We start from the raw sequence: 19,853 nt of genomic DNA, 5'->3' as shown, positions 1-19,853 counted from the left end.
ATTGAACGCTGGCTACATTCATAATTTATTCTAAACTTTGTAGGTTATAATTAGGACGCAGTCAATCACATCTAGTCAAAATGTAAGGTATTTCATTTCATGCACCAAAAAGAAAGACAGAAAGAAAGAAGAAATTACAGTAGTTACAACCAATCGAGTATCTATTTCCGCTATCTTTACAAATTCAAGAATTGTCATTGGCTTAATGCAGACAAGCCCTGCCCACAATTCTCCAGGGTAACCGTACCATTGGACAAAATGTTGTGTAAATTGCCTAGAGAGCGAAACATCTTGGTTACAAAACTAGTGTTATGAAGTGAACATATCCTACTTAGAAGACACTATTCGTCTCACGTAAGTAGGCCCTAGTCTATTTTTTTGTCGACACTAGGCCTATTCTAATAAAATCTTTCATTTTTATTGAATGGGACGTCACGGGCTACTTTATCTAGAATAGAATGTTATTTCGTTCGTAATGTTCTTGTAGCCAAATGTGAGAGTCACATCATCAAGTTGTTGTTATGTGATGAGGTTAGTATAATAGCCAAATTTTAACTGCCTGGTAGCTTATGAAATGCTTAGTCATTCTACCTCGTGGTTCTGTAAACAACTTGTTTTGATATTTTGAATTCTCATAGGCGGTGAAGAAGAGGTCACTTCCTGTGTTTTTATTATTGGCACCTCATTGCTCGATAGTACTTTGTACAGATTTTGCGTGTCTGTGTTCAATTCTACTTTTGCAGGTTAACGATGGGTGCCAGCATATCGGTAGATCCAGATACACATGTCGTAGTGGTTGGTGGCGGTTTTGGGGGTATAGCAGCGGCACAACAACTCAAATCCAATGGCATAAAATTTACACTCATCGACTTGCGGGACGCTTTTCATCATAACGTTGCCGCGCTGCGCGCTTCTGTTCAAAGTGGTGAGCACTGAGCAGGTCCTCTAGATACATATTTTGTCGTAGGCATAATAGAGTAATGATAACAATTCTGAATGTCATGGTAGAAACAATGTTTTATTCTTATAAAACCTTTATTTTGTTTTGAAAGACTTTAATTTGCATGTGCTCCTTACAGGCTTTGCCAAAAAGACCTTTATCCCATACAAGGAAACCTTTGGAGAGAGCTTTCTCCAGGGTCGAGTAGTGAAGGTAGACACAGATGCAAGAGTCATTGTTCTGGAAGATGGACAGGTAGGCTATGGCTATGAAACATGTCCTCAGATGGAGATGAAAGCTTGCAACAGTGCAACATGTGCATATTTCAAAATGTAAACATGCATGGCTCATTGAGATAGGTATCTGACTAATTACTTGAATGTCTTGGTCTCAAAGGAAGTGTGTTATACACACCTTATCCTGTCTACTGGAACAGACGGCCCTTTTCCTGGGAAATTCAATGCCGTGGCCACCTACAAAACAGCCATTGAAGCGTATGAGAATTTTATCAAAGAGGTACCTTTGTGGTGTTTTTCTTACTAAAAAGTCTTAGTTTCTCCGTCTTCACTAATGTGTGTCAGGTTTGTAACCAAATATCTTAAATGCAGTAACCTATTAATCGTTGTTTCATATTTGTGTCTGTTGCTTTCAGATCCAATCTGCAGAGTCTGTATTGGTGGTTGGTGGTGGTTCGACTGGTGTAGAGATGGCAGCTGAGGTCAAAACAGAATACCCCAACAAGAAGGTAACTTTCAGACCAACCCTGAGTGGTCTCTGTGTTAGAGTCTGCTTGACTGATTGCGTACTATCACACACATAGACCTGCACCCATCTGTACACACACGCATGCATGCACGTGCGCGCGCACACACACTCAAACACACAAACACAAATACACACACACACACACACACAGAGAGAAAGAGGGAGAGAGATAGATAGAGATACGCACACACACAAGATTCTAACCACAGATCTTTAAACACCCAACACCCAGGTTATCCTGATCCACTCCCATATTGGCTTGGCAGACACAGAGCTGCTCTCTAGTGTGAGACAGCAGGCCAAAGATGTGCTGTTGGAGAAAGGGGTGGAGCTTGTGTTAGGTAATATATCACTTCTGCTAATAAATAATTGATATGTAAGTCCCATAAGGAACCTGTGTTGCATGTGGGGCAGAGATATGGCTTATACAGTGATTCCCATACATTGACTTATTTGTGGCGGCCTACCACAATATCAACATTGACCACCACGCAATGATTTTCCAGGTTGTAGCCTACTAAATTGTGCTTAAATCTGGTTAGCATCATAACCACGCTATGCTAATTTGTTAAAAACTGTTCCATTCAAGTTAATTCTGTAAACCAACCACCACAAATGGAATTCAATTCTGTGGGAAACACTGTTATAGGACTTTAATTTTGTGAATTCTTTATATTTGTGGATTTCCTGAGTTAAAGCAACACCAAAGAGTTTTTTGTACCTTAAAATAATGTTTCCAAAATCGTTTCAGTGGTTCATCAACTCGTAACAGGGTGAACGGCACTTTCTGCATTCGCTTCGCGGCCCTCTATCTGCTATAACCGCACTATGTAAGTTTGCCGGATCGGGTAGCGGTTCTGTAGTTCGACATGAGAAACTACAAATTTGACTTGCATCCGATGTCGCAATACATCGTACTTTCATAAAATCATGTAACATATTATACCTTGTCTGTGGACATTGTTATTTGCAAAGCTGGTGCTGGATAAACAAATAGGGCATGCGACAGAGGAAAAGTTCTTTGGTGTTGCTTTAATACTGGTGAAAATGTCTACAGTACTTACTGAAAAAAAGTGTGCTTTCAATACTTATTTCTCCCACTGTAGATAATGGGATAAGCGTGGGTAATAAGATCTTTGCGGTATGTTAATCTACCGCACCTATGTAGTCATGAATCATGATTCATGCGTTATATGACCAAATCAATCATGGGGCGAGTCATTAGACTGTACTTTTGCCAAGACTGTGTGACCTTTGTATTTTTGTATTAGCGAACACTTATTCAATACAGCAAGAGAGGGGACATGTTGTAAACTTGGTGGAGCAAAAGCTGTTTTGAAATAAACTTTGCTCTGCAGTTTCCAGAATAAACTAGTGACAGCTTTATCTTGCTTATGTCTACTCTAAAATAATCATCAGCTATTTTGGTAATTATTAATCGGTTTGTGTCCATTTTTAAAAATTAAGCTCAAATTTCTCTTATTTTACCACCTTAAACTTATTTTTTGATTTACTTAGGCTACTCCTCTATGACAGTTGTTGCATGTGGACTAAACAAGGCATTTGAGGACATATTCTTGGATGGACATTTTCTGTCATTTTATCGATTCAACGTCTACTCAATTAAACAATAAGGCAATAAATAGATTAATTGACTATCAAAAAATTTGTTGCAGCCCTGAAAATCCATGTAGGGAAAAACATGTACTTTGTAAGTGGTTCTCTGCTGCGTCTGCCACATATTCCTGATCACACAGCAGCTCAACATGCAGTGTGCACTTTCGTTTCCTGAAGCCGTGTGAGGCCTTTGTTCATTTCACCTAATAGCTACTCCCAGGCTGTGCAATAAGCAGGGTGACATGGCAATGTATGTCTTTCTCCTATGCACAACTGTTTAGTTGGTATAGCAGACTAAAAACAATAAGAGGTTCTAGAAAAGCTAACTTCCGTCACGTCTTGGTATAGTTACAACTCTCGTTTCAGCTGTCGAGTTTTTGATATCCAATACTTGACAGTTGTCTATAATAACTGAGATGCAGTTTACAGGTATGGCACCGATTTACTGTGCATTAATCCTATCTTTCAGCATCCATAACTTCATTTGAAAATTATTCTATTAGTACACAACAGAGTTTCTTGCTGTGAGTTTTATATCGCTCCGATCTTATTCAATTGTTTTCATATTGTTTGTTGGCTGATCTGTTTAGGCCAGAAGGTTGCTAACCTGAAAGATCTGACGTTAAATGTGACCCAGAAGGACATGATCATCACAACAGATAAAGGCACAGAGATCAAAGTTGATCTCGTCATCTGCTGCACAGGGAACAAGATCAACTCACAAGCATACAGCAGCACAATGAGTATGTGTGTTTTATGTGTGTTTGCTGTGCACATGGCGGCATGCCTGTCTGTGATTGTGCATGGTTTTGTTTCTCGGGGTGTGTTTGTTTATGAGTATAACCACAGCTATGCCTTACAAGTAAGAGGTCCCTGGGCTATACACAGTGACACAGCAGCGCAGTGCTTGTTTACAGTGTGGGTGTATATTGATATAGACCTGTGCCCAGATACGATTGAGTTTAAATTACCGTCAGGCTGGGACAGAGGCCAGAATTGTATTGGCCAAAATTAAACAAATATTCATACCAATCAATATATATATATGACATTTTCTTACTACATTCTGATAAATACAAATCCAAAGCCTTTTATGCATTAGTCATTTTTAACTTATTGAAAATAACTTCCTGTAGTGTCGCAAATTCTCTTATATATCCACCAGGGAGAGCCATTGTGTTTAGAATGTCGGCTGGATTTCAGACCTTTCGCAGATACCTTTTGCCAACTGCCACAATAACTGACCACCCCTATTGCTTGTAGATGCCTAATAAGGAAAACAACAAAAATAGTTAACCCTGCTGATGTTCATGACATGAACAGTTATACAGGCATATTCAAGTGGTCCTTCATACCCTGATTATTATTATTAATGGTTAATGATGATCTAGGAGACCTTAATTCTAGCCATATGTATCATCATAACACATCTGCAAACCTTTGTCTGTCCCTCTTTTCTTTTTTGCTTTGATTTGTCTTGTGCTGTACTGAGGTTTGTCTGAAATCATATGTGATGGAAACATTTCACACATCCTGATTAACATTACATGTACACTTGCTCAACTAGTCAAGCAGGTTTGCTCTCTCCTTCACCCAAGCAGTACACCCGTGGACGTGACTTTCTTACCCCCTGCTCACTCACAGATTTGCCCCAGTGATGAGTGTGCTTTTGTTTACATGAAGCTCATTGTGGGGGATGGTAATCGTGCACATACACAGATAACATCAGTGTCTATCCCATGCTCGGAAGGAGTGAGCTTGTGCTAGAGGGGTGATTGGATTGTGTGACTGGCTGGCTGACAACTTTGAGCCCTTTCTCATCTGACTTTTTGAGTTTCTTATTGCGGTGTCTTACAGGTGAATGTCTAGCTCAGAATGGAGCCTTGAAGGTGAACGAGCACCTTCAGGTGAGGGGTTTCGACAGGATCTATGCTGTCGGGGACTGTACCAACATCAAGGAGCCCAAAACGGCGTACCATGCAGGGCTCCACGCCGGAATCGCCGTCACAAACATCATCAACAGCATCACCGGAAAGCCTCTGGTCTCATACCGCACAGGTGACTAAGCCTGGCATGCAAAGACAGTCATCATTTGTCATTTGGGGAAAAAAGAAAAATGAGCTGTTGTCATTTGTCCCTGCCACATTCCAGAGCCACACCCCACTAAAAGAACTCCTTCCACGTAGGTGGATGTTGTTGATGTCAGACAGGTGCACCCTGAAGCGGGTGGAGAATGCCTTTTCCTCAGGTGTGGTAGCATGTGAACTGGGCGGGGTATTATGAGTATGTGGTTTAGTAACAAAAAGTTCGCTAAAAGTAAGAGGTCAGCGTTTTTTAAATATTTGCTAGGAGTGTGAAGCCTGAGGACTCCTGTCAGGAGGGTTACAACTTAATTAATGTTCATGTAGATGTCAGACAGACCGAGCCAACAAGCAGATAGAAGATGAATACACACGTCGATTAATTTTGATACCACAGATGAATGAAGACCTAGTCAGACAATGGTAGGAAAAATCATAAACAGAGTTTTATTTACAGGAATGCGCATCAAGGGAGGCACAGCATGACTTTACATAAAGATCCACCAGGAAAGTAATCAGGGTTTAAGTATTCTTCAAGGGCGACGGGAGATGGTGTTGGCCATCCTTTCTTGGTCATCCTGTGAACCACACTGAATCAGATCGTCATTAGTGTCAACCTGGCAATCCAGAGCAGATAGCTACTGATGTAGGAGATGTACCCATGAAGAATAGCAAAACACTGCAAAACCATAATATTCCCCCTCTTCCTATCTCTAAACACATAGTCACACACAGATGCAATATACTCAGGGACAGTACAGGAACAGAATGAAATAAAAACAATCATCTCCTAAGTGTAAGAACACAACAGCTGACACATATTAAGAAACATCATTTAGAACATTGAGAACATCAGAGGGGTATTCCAGAAAGCAGGTTTACTGGCTTAACTGGGTATGTTAACCCAGAGTTAGCGGTAAACCTGGGATTTCAGCTCCAGAAAGCTACAAAATGACCAGGCTATGTAAGTAACTATGGTAACATAGGCTCTGAACTTAACCTGGTAGGGGGTAGGTTTTGTTCAGGTTATGTTCAATTATGTTCGGTTATTTCAGTGCATGTTCAACCAGGCCGCTATATTTACACTTGTCACACAATGGCGTTTCATTTTGACGAAGGTCCGATTGACAAAGAAGCACAAAATCATGTAATATTCATCCGTGCAATTCACCGTGAGAGGGCGATAAGACCACGACATCACATGATAGCCTATCCATTCTTTTCCAAACAAGTTTTTCAAGAGCGCTAGAGTTTTTCAGCTGAATCCTAAGGCTAGGCTTGAAAAGCATTCTCCATCCCTACATTACGCATGGTGGATTAGAATAGAATAAAATAAATCTTTAATGTAGGCTATCTAGCCTACACCATAGTGGACATTTGTCTTTGGCTCACCAGACAGATGGACAAACAACATCTCAGACACATTGAAGATATAATTATGGACTGGACACAAACTACTTATGAATATAAATCTTACTTTCCAATACTCACAGTGTGCAAATTATATTTTAGACTGGTAGATAATCTAATGCAGTGTTTCTTAAAGGTGCTCTAAGCAAAGCAAGGTCTCTGTAGACAGCCCAGAGGGGTATTCCAGAAAGGAGGTTTAACAAACACTGAGATAAAACTTAACCTCTGGGTTGTCTGAACCTGTTGCGACTAAACCCGAGCTGTCGGTTCCAAAACACCGGTTACCAGTTAGTTCAATCAACCCCGTGTTAGATAACCTAGAGTTGTGCGCGTTCACGGCGAACCTATAAAGGCATCATCTATTGAGAGTCGAAACCATGAGTGAAACCGGCGAAACGAAGAGCACCGTATTTTTCAGAGGCGGAGTAGTCGAGGCTTAGAAGGAGAGAACTGAGAGAACTGTAATAACAAAAAAGAGCAATACTTAAGCGTCTGTGTCCGAGACCTTGCTTGGCAGAGAATAGTCTAACTGACCGTGTAAATGCGTACGTTTAGGATAGCCTATCAGGGCCGTAGTCACCATTGACATTCCCCCCAATATTCAAATATGACCCCCCCCCCCAATATTTGGACATAGAAAAATAAAGAAAGATTAAAACGCTATACTAGGAAACCAACAGGTATCTGAAATGTAATCAAATGTAGATAACGCACAAATTAGTGACCTATGGTTCCAGAGTAGCCTACACCCCTGAGTGGTTTGTCCTGGTGATTTTCCGTTTTTCGTTAGTGGCGTGCGCTATCAAAAGCTTCCATTTACTGCACCCTACTGCGGTGAGGTAGGGCTGTCAACAATATCGCAAAAGCTACTGGTACAATTTTCACAAAACTTCTTGGAAAGGTGTAGCACAGGCTAAGGAAATCCCATACATGTTTGGACCCGATCAGACTGAAAGGGAACATTTTCCATATTGTAGCCTATTCTCGCAATGATAGCGAAAGTGAAACGTTTTATTTTAAATGATGAATTTGTGCAAGCCTGTGTCATTTCTTTCACGTCTTTCAACATAAATAATGCATTCATATGCTAGTAGTAATGCCAGAAATTACAGTGTATAGGCCTCTTAGAAATGATTGTTGCATCTTGCATATTGTAATGATCTGAGGGGTATTCCAGAAAGGAGGTTTAACAAACACTGAGATAAAACTTAACCTCTGGGTTGTCTGAACCTGTGGCGACTAAACCCGAGCTGTCGGTTCCAAAACACCGGTTACCAGTTAGTTCAATCAACCCCGTGTTAGATAACCTAGAGTTGTGCGCGTTCACGGCGAACCTATAAAGGCATCATCTATTGAGAGTCGAAACCATGAGTGAAACCGGCGAAACGAAGAGCACCGTATTTTTCAGAGGCGGAGTAGTCGAGGCAATACTTAAGCGCCCGAGACCTTGCTTGGCAGAGAATAGCCTAACTGACCGTGTAAATGCGTACGTTTAGGATATATTACTATTTAATGTCAAAAGCACAATTAAATAGTTCACTGGACATCACGTAGCCTATTGTATTGACTGCTTTGAATGATGCTTTCTTAAACTAGCCTATCTTGTCACAGATTGAGTGGGCCATAGAATTCTTTGAGAATCCCAAATTTAATTTTCTATTTTAACGCGGGTTCTGCAGCTGTGGGCCAAGTTAAACTTTTGCGCTCCATCATCGGAAGGGTGAATGTCGGAAGGCATGGGTAGCCTATTGGACACATTTCGGTGCACATTTGGAAAATTGAATAAGTGATGCTGACCTCATACGCGGAGTTAGTGGGTGGAAACGGGTAATTGCATTGTTTCAAAAATTAGTGAAATACGTCTGGCATGACCAGATATTTTTAAAATAATTTAAATAACACAAAACAACAATAGAGAACGGGAGCAGGCAGGTTTTCTTCTCTTGCGATCCTTTACATTGAAAAGTGACATTACGGCCAACCTGACGCAGGACGCAAAAAACGCGAAAATTACTGTTGCACTAGTATGGACATCTTGCCGTGCCAACGTTGCAATAAAGGTTGCCTAAATGCCATGTATATAAATGTCCTGTCAGCTTACTAATTGATTTTGCGTTGTGTGTAGATTTGGACTTTTTATTCCACTTTGTTTAAACAGCAAAGTGGCAAAGCCTTGTTCACCTGTTTGGAACTGGCTGGTGAATGTGACGCGCGTAGGCCTGGCTAGATGACCCTTTTAGTGCATCTAGGCCTACTGATCGATGTGGATTACTTTTTTTCGTGTCATTGGATTACAGCAAAATATGAATATTTTTTTTCTTAACATGTCTTAACGTAGGCTAATGACGTGATTGCGCTTCGTTTCTGCTTTTGGAGAGGCATCAGACTGTAGGTGAACACTTCCTTTGATTCTTGGAGTTCTCGCTATGATTTAAGTCTGCCCTGCACTCAATAGCCTACAGTTTACTTACTTTGCCTTTGTAGAATCGAATTTGAGTTTTCAATGACGTGTTCTCCTTAAGCTAAGGATGCATGAACCGATGCATCTTGTTATTTCAAACTCCACTCTGCTAGGTGGCTCGCATGCCAGCAGGATTCTTGAGGCGTCGGAGGTTTACCAACGTTCCACAAGCACAGCTAAGCTAGCTGGCATCCGTTACACTAGGCTATATAGTTCGTTTTTAATAGCAAACAGAAGTGTCAAGATGGCAACAGGTCATTACATTCTTTAATCGACAAAATATGATTGTACAAAATATTCAATCAATGTGGGGCAAATAAGCTAGAGGCGGTGGATTAATTTATCAAAAGTGAGCAGCAACTCTATGGGAATTGTTAAATTGTTACAATGTAATTATATATAGGCTATCATTATTTAGCATGTTTGTTTTCTCCCTATGTGCTCATGCTGTGTTCCCCAAGTAGTAGGCCAGAGGGATATTTCACAAAACCTAGATAAGGGATTAAGCTGGGATTTTTAGGTTATCCTGGATGAATTTAGCCTTGACTTGGTTTCACAAAAGAGATGGCACATAAGTTACCATGGGGATTTATTCTCTGCACCTAGCCTGGTCCCGACCAGGCTAACAGCCAAGCTAAGTTAATTCTAATGGTAATTATGTCGTCTATTTGCTAAATGTATTTGCTCGCAAAACAAAACAGATTGTCTGCCTACTACCATATAGTTATTATTTTAATTGTGATAGCCTTATAATTATTAACATAGGCCTCGGTACTCTTTGTTTGCTTATGTTATTGATAGACGTTTGATGAATAGCCTACTGTAGTTGATTGGAAGTGGAGGGGCAAGTTCTCGGAGGTATTTTCAACTATAATATTAAGGTATATCATGCATCTTTGCAGAGGCAAGCGCTTTCTTAATGACGTTGCGTTCCGAGACAAGAAAGCACTCACACGTGGGTGCATACGTAAATTTGCATTCAGTTGGTCTACCACGCCTACTCCCGCTGTTTTACAGAAATAGCCATGATTCCCCATTCCAAAAATGACAACTTTACTTCATTGTTAGTCTATATCAAAAGCGGTTGTTCACTTTGTGTGAATGACGCTATTTTCCGCGTCTTTTTTATTCCAACCGTGGGCATTTTGGAGCAGAAACGAGAACGCGCACACATCCTGAATTACTTACACCTGGCTTGACATAGTTGCTCCTACTCATCTTGGATTGGCGTTAGTGAAACGAGTTTAGCTAGGATGGCCAGACAACGCTATGTCAAACCTCGCTTTATCACTTATCTTGGATGTCTTAATTCTGCCTTTGTGAAATACCCCTCAGGTCTCAGCTGCTACAATTATTTATTTATTTTTTATCTGCCCCCCCCTGGCTCGAATGTCAAACTCCGCCTATGGCTGACCTGCCAGTTGGTGAAACTAAACTTTAATGATCCTCGTGGGTTTGTGTCCAGGAAAACGAATGAAGTTGCGCAGGAACTGGTTTAGCGCAAGGCAAACTTTACGGACCGACCGACAGCTTGCCGATATGCTCTGCGTCTCCAACACTACAAAAACTCCCAGTCGGAGAGCGTGTGTAGCCTATTAAAAAAATATTTGATCCCAAATGCCATCAGCATTCTTAACCAAACTTAGTGACAACATGCATACCCGGCTGAGCTGTCCAGCTATATTTAAACTTATTTATTAATTTTCTATAGGCTATGTTTCCCCTTTTTTGTAGCCTACTGTAGGCTACTTGTTTTAATTATATCTTCAATGTGTCTGATGTTGTTTGTCCATCTGTCTGGTGAGCCAAAGACGTAGGCTAGCTACCCTACATATTTATTTTATTCTATTCTAATCCACCATGCGTAATGTAGGGATGGAAATGATTTTCAAGTAGCCTACTGTATATTTAGGATTCAGCTGAAAAACTCGAGCGCTCTTGAAAAACTCGTTTGGAAAAGAATGGATAGGCTATCATGTGATGTCGTGGTCTTATCGCCCTCTCACGGTGAATTGCACGGATGAATATTACATGATTTTGTGCTTCTTTGTCAACCGGACCTTCGTCAAAATGAAACGCCATTGTGTGACAAGTGTAAAAATAGCGGCCTGGTTGAACATGCACTGAAATAACCCAACATAATTGAACATAACCTGAACAAAACCTACCCCCTACCAGGTTTAGTTCAGAGCCTATGTTACTATAGTTACTTACATAGCCTGATCATTTTTTTGCTTTCTGGAACTGGAATCCCAGGTTTACCGTTTACTCTGGGTTTACATACCCAGTTCAGTTCAGAGCCTATGTTACCATAGTTACTTACATAGCCTGAACATATTTGAGCGTTCTGGAACTGAAATCCCAGGTTTACCGTTTACTCTGGGTTAACATACCCAGTTAAGCCAGTAAACCTGCTTTCTGGAATACCCCGCTGAGCCTAGCTGTTCATGACTGTGCTCCCATGATGCTGTGCAGTGTGTGTATGTGTGTAATGTTCATGTTCTAAACCAGTTGGGTGTAGGCTACTACGAATCTCAATTAGTGGGTTAGCGAGGTATGTTGCGTTCAAAGCCAGGCTATGCTGTGACACGAAAGTGTGTCGCTATATCACCATGGTATCTTATGCTGTCAACCAAACCTGGTCGGGAGGAGGTTATGTGCTAAGTTATAGCTCAAATCGTGTAATCTACCGCACACTGACCAATCAATTGTCTTAAAAACGAAGTTTTCTCACGTGTAGGATTCTGTCATATATCTTACAGGTGGAGCTCCGCCTCTACTAACATTTTGGATTTCGAAAGCGCTTTAATAGTGCCGTGCGTGCAAATATCCAACTATGGACGTGCATACCATACAACAACTGGTGACAATTGATTTATTTGATATTATAGGTTAGACACAAAAAATCACCGCAGTGTAGATTAAGCTATCGCTCATGAATGCGGAAGTAATTGTTTTTAAATAGAGGTGGTCTTGTGCGTCTCCACGTTACACGATTGGCCAAAGTCATCCCAACACCGAGAACGCGCACAGATCTGAGCTGAAAGCCTAGTTTGACAAATATACCACATAACTGCAATCGTAGTATCACTTAACGTAGGGGAGCGCGGGGCACAAAGTAACGCGGGGTTAAATGTAACACGGACTTTTTCCCTATTTGCAGGGGGTTGATCGAGGCATGCTATTGGTCAGTTAATCACATTACTATGAGACGGTATTCCACAAATTTTCAGTCAGTATGGACGTGTTTCCACGTAGATCTGCAGCAAAACGCCTTTTGAAGACATCAACTTAAATGTCTAGGTGGTACTTGTCTTTCCATTACTGAGTTGTGGGTGCAGCTCACTGACTCCAATCTTCTATCATCTTAATAACCGTCTTGTAGGGTAAAAATGAACACCGTTTTGAAACATGTAGCCAACTCATAGCAGGAGCTAGCTTATCTTATAACAAACGTGACCCAGCGGGGTTAGTTGTAACGCGCTGTTACAACTAAGCCACTCATACTGTACAATGATGTTGCAATACAAAAATATGCGCGTATTAGTGTTAGTTTAGTTAGTTTTTGTGATGTTTTGCATTTTGCCTCATGTGTTTTCAGGTTTGAGGGCTTTTCTTGGCAGGATTGACCTTGGTTAGACTCTTTGCTTCCTTTGGCGCATATTTCTCATGTTATTTCTCCGTATAGAAAATAAAGTCAATTTTCGACACACGTCTGTTGTTAGTTCATGACTTATGTATCATAAATAGTCAGATCCTATTCTATCATACACATTCAGATACATTTATTGAATTAATCTAATTAAAAACAGCCGTTTGGATGAGTGTTACAACTAACCCCGCATATGGGGCAGGTTGTAACATTTCACCTATCGCCACTCTCGGTGGAATTGTAAAAGAACAGTAGCTCCTACAAACAAACTTCCAGTGCATATGTGTAACAGAGATATGTATGTTGGTTGTTAAAAAGTATAACTAGTGAAACTCAAATGATTTTAGAATTATTTAGCCATAACCAAAAAGTGTTACTTTGTGCCCCGCGCTCCCCTATACCCCTGAGTTAGAGTTGAATGTCTCGAGACCATTTTTACGTGGTCTCGGTCTTCTCACAGTCTCGACCGTCTTTGGTCTTGGTCTTGTCTTGGTCTCGGATCCCTCGGTCTTGTCTTGGTCTCATTGTCTTGGTCTTGTGGGTCTCAGGTCTAGTGTTGCATGGTGTATCGATACTAAAAAATTATCACGATGCCTTCACGCAAAAAAACGATACGATTTCCGACGTTTTTAGAATCAATACTTTATTAAAATAATAAAGTTCTGTGTCTGTGTGAACTGCTGCTCTCACTGCTCCTTGCACGCATCTAGGCAAGTGGGCGTGTCAAGCAGGCAGCTCTGAGTGAGTGAGTGCGCAGCCAACAACGTCAACATAGTTTTTTGACAGTCCTCGGCCTTGTGGATAAAACAAAAGGTGACATGAAATCTGGAACTACAGTATTTCGGATACATCGCGAATAGTGCAGGCAAGCCATCAGGTAAACAGAGGCCCGTTTGTAAAATATGTTTCAAAGTCATTTAAAAGCAGTAGGCTACACATGGAACTTGGCTAAACACCTCGCAGACATATCCTAACATTTTTAAAGAGTTTAAAGAACGTCAGATTAACGAATATGCTATAGAAAACACAAATGGTTAGTGCCAAGTTCTTCTCTTCTGTTTTAGTCTAGCCTAAGTGAAACGAGTATGGTTCTCTGGGATAAAGCGAACCTTCCTTCATGAATACATTTTGACGAGACATAACTAGTTGTAGCCTAATCATAGGGTGCTAACGTGATGAAAGCGCAATGTTCACGCCAGAATAACATTGCCATAACTTGTAAACAATCTATTTCATGTTTGGTCAGTAGGGCCTACTGGTAATATTTGTTATGGCATGTCGACTGCAATTTGTTCAATAATTATTGCCCAGATGCAATGCGCTAATTAAAGCCCACATCGTATACCACCAAAGCGTGTTGAGGCCTAATAATAATAGCGGCTTATTGTTACGTGGTAGCAAATCATGTTATCAAAGAAATAGACGTAATGTAGGAGTGCACACGATTTGCAACAGGTAATGGTGTAGGCCTATCTAACGAAAACCTGAGTGGTTGGAACGTCGTATTTGTACACTGGGCCCAAAGAAATCTATTCTTACATTTTTGCCTTTGCAACTGGCAAAGAAATCCCATGAACACGGGAAGGCCTAGGGTAGCCTATACTGTACATCAGATGGCCTAAAGATTAGGCCCCTCTGCATAGCATTCAGTGATTTGCATGCAGTCATTTCAACACTGACCTTGATCTAGTCTAGTTTGGCTATTTAAAGCTTCTTTATTGCCAAAACACAGCACAATGTAAATGAACTATAACAAACAAAAAAGGACTTAATCACACAAAGTAGGCCAACTATTTTACTGACTAAAAAAATAATAATTATGTAGGAAGTTCAGAAGTTTAGAACCCAGAATTGACCAGCACATTACAAAAGTGCACCAAATTCAACAATGACTCAATACACTAGGAGGAGGTATGAGTCTTTTCTTTTCCAGAGATCTTAGGATTTTCTTGTAGGATCATTTCAGTATCGAGCATCGTGATATTTATGGCAGGTATCGTATCAAAGTCATAATTTTGGTATCGTGACAACACTACACGACATAGTGGTCGGGAGATTTGCAACAAATAATGTCCATAATACAAAACATAACATTCGATAATGCAACATTAAATTATTTTGCCTTTCATGCCCTTCAAATGTAACCTTTCAAATGCAACCAATCAATGACATACATGTATTTTGTTGTGATTAAGAAACTGGCGCTCATTCAATCAAAAGAAGCAAGTGTAGCCAGCGCGAAACGTTAGGTTTACATCGTAGCTGTCAGTCACAGTCAGACCTAGTAATAATAATGTCAGCGAATTCCGGCATCATTAAATTTGCATTCACGGAACATAAAGAAATTTGCAGTCCAGGGGCAAGAAAGAAGCATTCATTCTCTCTCACCGAAACCAGTCTACGAAAACATTTACAGTGAGTGAGCTCACAGTCACATTCATGACATGCACTGTCTCTGCATTGTTCTGTCTGTAGTTGAAATAATACTTTCTTGAATTTAAACTGGGACTGAACCTCTTACCACAGTACGCTGCTCCTATTCAGTTGATGCCAGTTATGGTGTAAAACTAGCTCACTAGCTGTTTTTTTTTTTTTTTTTTGGTCTCGGTCTCGTCTCGGTCTCGTCTCGACTTTGTCTTGGTCTTGACTCAGTCTGTCTTGGCCTTGGTCTCGTCTTGGTCTCGGTCTTGATACCCTCTGGTCTTGGTAGTGTCTTGGTCTCGGTTTAGGCGGTCTTGACTACAAGTCTACCCTGAGTCAAGGCTTTGTCAAGCCTCGATATGTCTACATAGCCTAGATATTTTTCTGCTCCAAAATGCCCACGGTTGGAATAAAAAAGATGCGGAAAATAGCGTCATTCACACAAAGTGAACAACCGCTTTTGATATAGACTAACAATGAATTAAAGTTGTCCTTTTTGGAATGGGGAATCATGGCTATTTCTGTAAAACAGCGGGAGTAGGCGTGGTAGACCAACTGAATGCAAATTTACGTATGCACCCACGTGTGAGTGCTTTCTTGTCTCGGCACGCAACGTCATTAAGAAAGCGCTTGCCTCTGCAAAGATGCACATAGTATGATATACCTTAATATTATAGTTGAAAATACCTCCGAGAACTTGCCCCTCCACTTCCAATCAACTACAGTAGGCTATTCATCAAATGCCTATCAATAAAATAAGCAAACAAAGAGTACCTAGGCCTATGTTAATAATTATAAGGCTATCACAATTAAAATAACTAGATGTACCGCAGAGCGGTACAAAATATGACCGCCGCCCAGTCCAGCACATTTTTTCCACAAAAAGAAATCACGCTGAAAGGCCTATATGATTCTAACTGTCTCACTAAATTGCATTATCCACACTCAATTCTCACTGGTATCTGCTAGACAACAAGTACCAAAACATGATTAGTTCATAGATTTCACATGTAAAATTCATTTTATACAACCCCACCTCCATCTTGCCTGTTCATAATTATGAGAAATTCTTGATTGTTTGTGTTATGTTTATGTTATGTGTGTGGGTGTGTGTGTGTGTGTGAGTGTGTGTGTGTGTGTGTGTGTGTGTGTGTGTGTGTGTGTGTGTGTGTGTGTGTGCGCGTGCCTGCGTATGTGCCTGTGCATGGAAGCGTACATATGTCTACTGTGTGAGTATGTGTCATGATTACTGTGAATGTGTGTGTGTGTGTGTATCTGTTTGTGCACATGTGTGCACATGAACTGGGCTAACATGACCCTTGGAGGCAAATATACGGAAAAAATGGTCATCCTAGGCCCTACAGTTCTCAAGATATTCACAGAGAACTGTGTCTGGCCTACCCTCCTTTCGGGGGGTCCAGTCCAGCGGGGGGGCTACAGATCAAAACGAAAAATGACAGTTCCATGCTATCCATGTGGGGGTACATGCCCACCAAGTTTTGTGTACCCCGGTCTTTCAGTGTCCCGGGAATCCTTGTTGGTGTACGTCACTAAATGTACACATAAATTGTTTTATTGTAAGGCCCCCCATGAACGAAAGTACACAAAACTTGACATGCATTCGGTGGGTGTCATAATGATCCTACACTTTCAATTTCGTGCAGTTTTGACCATGTCAGCCAGAGATATTGTGATGAAAACACCTAATTTTTTGCTTTTTAATTTTTAACTAGGTGGCGCTATACATGAAATAAGTGGTAATGGGATGGGTTGACATGGCCCCTTGAGATCAACATACAAAAAAAAGGTGGACCTCCTAGGCCCTACGGTTCTCGAGATATTCACAGAAAACTGTCTCCGGCCACCTACAGGCCAGTTGGTGTATAGTAACATAAATGAATTTATTGTGTGGCCCCCCATGAACGGAATTCCACGAAACTTGGCGTGCATTCAGAGGGTGTCATAATGATCCTACACTTCCAATTTCGTGCAGTTTTGACTATGTTAGGTCACAGATACCTGCGATTACAACACCTCATTTTTACTTTTTTGTGTTTAACTAGGTGGCGCTATACATGAAATGAGTGGTTATGGAATGGGTTGACATGGCTCCTTGAGATCAACATACAAAAAAAAAATGGTCCTCCTAAACCTTACGGTTCTCGAGATATTCACAGAAAACTGTGTCTGCCCTACCCTCCTTTCGGGGGGTGCAGTCCAGCGGGGGGGCTACAGATCAAAACGAAAAACGATGGTTCCATGCTATCCATATGGGGTTACATGCCCACCAAGTTTCGTCTACCCCGGTCTTTCAGTGTCCCGGGAATCATTGACAGAAATTTGGACATGCGAAAAAGAAAAAAAAAAAAAAAAAAAAAAAAAAATCTGACTAAACCTATATGACCGCCGCTTCGCTGCGCGGCGGTCATAATAACTATATGGTAGTAGGCACACAATCTGTTTTGTTTTGCGAGCAAATACATTTAGCAAATAGTTTATAAATGGAATAAAGCTCCTAAAAAATTAGCACGGAGGTCTGATGTGAATGACAGCTAGCTGAACCAATAAGACGACATAATTACCATTAGAATTAACTTAGCTTGGCTGTTAGCCTGGTCGGGACCAGGCTAGGTGCAGAGAATAAATCCCCATGGTAACTTGTGTGCCATCTCTTTTGTGAAACCAAGTCAAGGCTAAATTCATCCAGGATAACCTAAAAATCCCAGCTTAATCCCTTATCTAGGTTTTGTGAAATACCCCTCAGGTCTGGCCCGGAATTATGTGTTTTGGTGCATAACCAATAAAAACCTTGCAGTTTGTTACAATATGCGTGATAGCCTACAGTTAATGTGAATTGCGGACAATAACCAAAGAAAGGAATTTGCACCTCCATTCACCAATTAAAGGCTGTAGTAGGCCTAGTGTTTCTACATGTTGGCACAAAACGTAATTTTTGTCAGAAGCCAGTCTATAATGCATACAGGGGTAACATGAGGTGAGTCAGACAGAAGAGGGGCCTGTCTTAGTAGCCTATTCCTGAATCCTGTCCCTTTCAGTTTCAATTGCACGGGAGGGATGGGCGAGCTAGCTGATGTTACCCAACATTGCTTAGAGCACCTTTAACTGGTGGTTCTCAGAATTGTTCTGGTCCCAGAGCTTGTGGTAAAAAAATGGGCCATTTAAAATGCTACCCTATCAGATCTAATGTCGGCCCTTTATTTTGATAGACTATTCGTATGACAGTCGTTTTATTTAGCAGTTGTTTCATTTTAGCATTAGGCGGGCCTAAATATGGTGAAACGCAAGTAGCCTATGACCCTGAATATTTGAAGTATAGATTCACTAATGTTGAGGACAAAAAGGGACAGAATCCCCAGTGTATGGTGTGCAGTGAATTGCTGGCACATGAGAGCATGAAACCATCAAAACTAAAATGCCACATAGAAACAAAGCACCCTACTGTCAAAGACAAACCTGTTGAGTAGCCTACTTTGAAAGGTGACACCAGGAGTTGAGAACTTTGCAAATGTGCCTAACATCAGCATGTCCCAAACAAGTAGCCTAGCCTACAGGCACTTTGTGCGACCTAATGTCCAGGGAATGGGAGGGTCGCAAGGCCAGACCAGTTAGGAAGTCTTTACTGACCTAATGTGTTTTTGTATTTGACAGGCAATGTGACCATGCTTCTGGCCATGGGGTGTGATGATGGAGTGGGACAGTTCAACGGCTACAGGCTTCCTCGCTTCCTTGTCATTCAAGGCAAGAGCAAAAGCCTTCTCCTGTGGAAGAGTTGGAAAGACATGGGACAGACATCCCCATAGGATGTGTCAGCCAGAAGTGTAACATTGTCCGTCCATCACATCTGTGGCTATGAACCTTTGTCCTCACAGTTGACTTCTTTCTTTGTGTAGAAACAGTGCCTTTTGATACACGACCATAAAAAGGATAGACATTTGTTCTAATGTAAAGCTTTTGTCTTAATTACAGATGGAATATTCCACCATTTTAATTTGATGTACCTTTGCACAGTTGGCATATGTTATTGCATGTGTGCATCTATCATTTAGCACATTCATTTAAATTGTATGTTGCTGCCAAATGCTATGGGGATCAGATTTATATGCCATATGTTTTTCCAAATGTGGAAGTATGTCTCTTATTCAAAAAAGAATACAATGCAATAATGTTAATATGGTTTACAAGAGATTTCTATTGTATGACAGAACTTACTCAATAAATATGTCACAAAATATTGTTACATTGCAGTATCCCAACAGAATATTTATTCTGTAGTATACAGTATAAGTATATATACTCTTTTGATCCTGTGAGGGAAATTTGGTCTCTGCATTTATCCCAATCCGTGAATTAGTGAAACACACTCAGCACACAGTGAACACACAGTGAGGTGAAGCACACACTAATCCCGGCGCAGCCAACAGCGGCAGGCAGCGGCAACCGCGGCAACCCTCCGGTTACAAGTCCGAAGTGCTAACCGGTAGGCCA

General features: G+C 41.0%; 1 protein-coding gene across 2 annotated transcripts; it reads left to right on the top strand.

Annotated features, from left to right (window-relative positions):
• The first annotated feature begins 255 nt into the window (after positions 1–255).
• Positions 256–19,605, top strand: aifm2 (AIF family member 2). 2 transcript variants are annotated; one of them, XM_076285311.1, is made up of 9 exons: positions 256–354; positions 744–925; positions 1,080–1,195; positions 1,337–1,456; positions 1,593–1,685; positions 1,938–2,046; positions 3,913–4,065; positions 5,180–5,380; positions 19,017–19,605. In XM_076285311.1, the coding sequence occupies exons 2-9, from the start codon at positions 751–753 to the stop codon at positions 19,166–19,168; spliced, it is 1,119 nt and encodes a 372-aa protein (XP_076141426.1). In that variant the 5' UTR covers positions 256–354; positions 744–750; the 3' UTR covers positions 19,169–19,605. The 2 variants fall into 2 exon arrangements, with proteins under 2 accessions (XP_076141426.1, XP_076141427.1); XM_076285312.1 differs by lacking the exon at positions 3,913–4,065.
• Positions 19,606–19,853: the final 248 nt, after the last annotated feature.

This window comes from Alosa pseudoharengus, unplaced genomic scaffold (genome assembly GCF_046254945.1).
Source record: "Alosa pseudoharengus isolate Yale_2024_CS ecotype anadromous, Long Island Sound unplaced genomic scaffold, YU_APseudo_1.1 YU_APseudo_1.1_scf_15, whole genome shotgun sequence".
Lineage (NCBI taxonomy): Eukaryota > Metazoa > Chordata > Actinopteri > Clupeiformes > Clupeidae > Alosa > Alosa pseudoharengus.
The sequence above is the reverse complement of the archived record's forward strand: the minus strand, read 5'-3'. Positions and strand labels throughout refer to the sequence as shown.

Bases quoted from the DNA above. Each gene is read 5' to 3' on its own strand.
- aifm2 (XM_076285311.1), top strand. From the start codon at position 751: ATGGGTGCCAGCATATCGGTAGATCCAGATACACATGTCGTAGTGGTT. The intron at 1,457-1,592 runs GTACCTTTGTGG...TGTTGCTTTCAG, and splicing joins ATGAGAATTTTATCAAAGAG to ATCCAATCTGCAGAGTCTGT. The intron at 5,381-19,016 runs GTGACTAAGCCT...TGTATTTGACAG, and splicing joins TCTGGTCTCATACCGCACAG to GCAATGTGACCATGCTTCTG.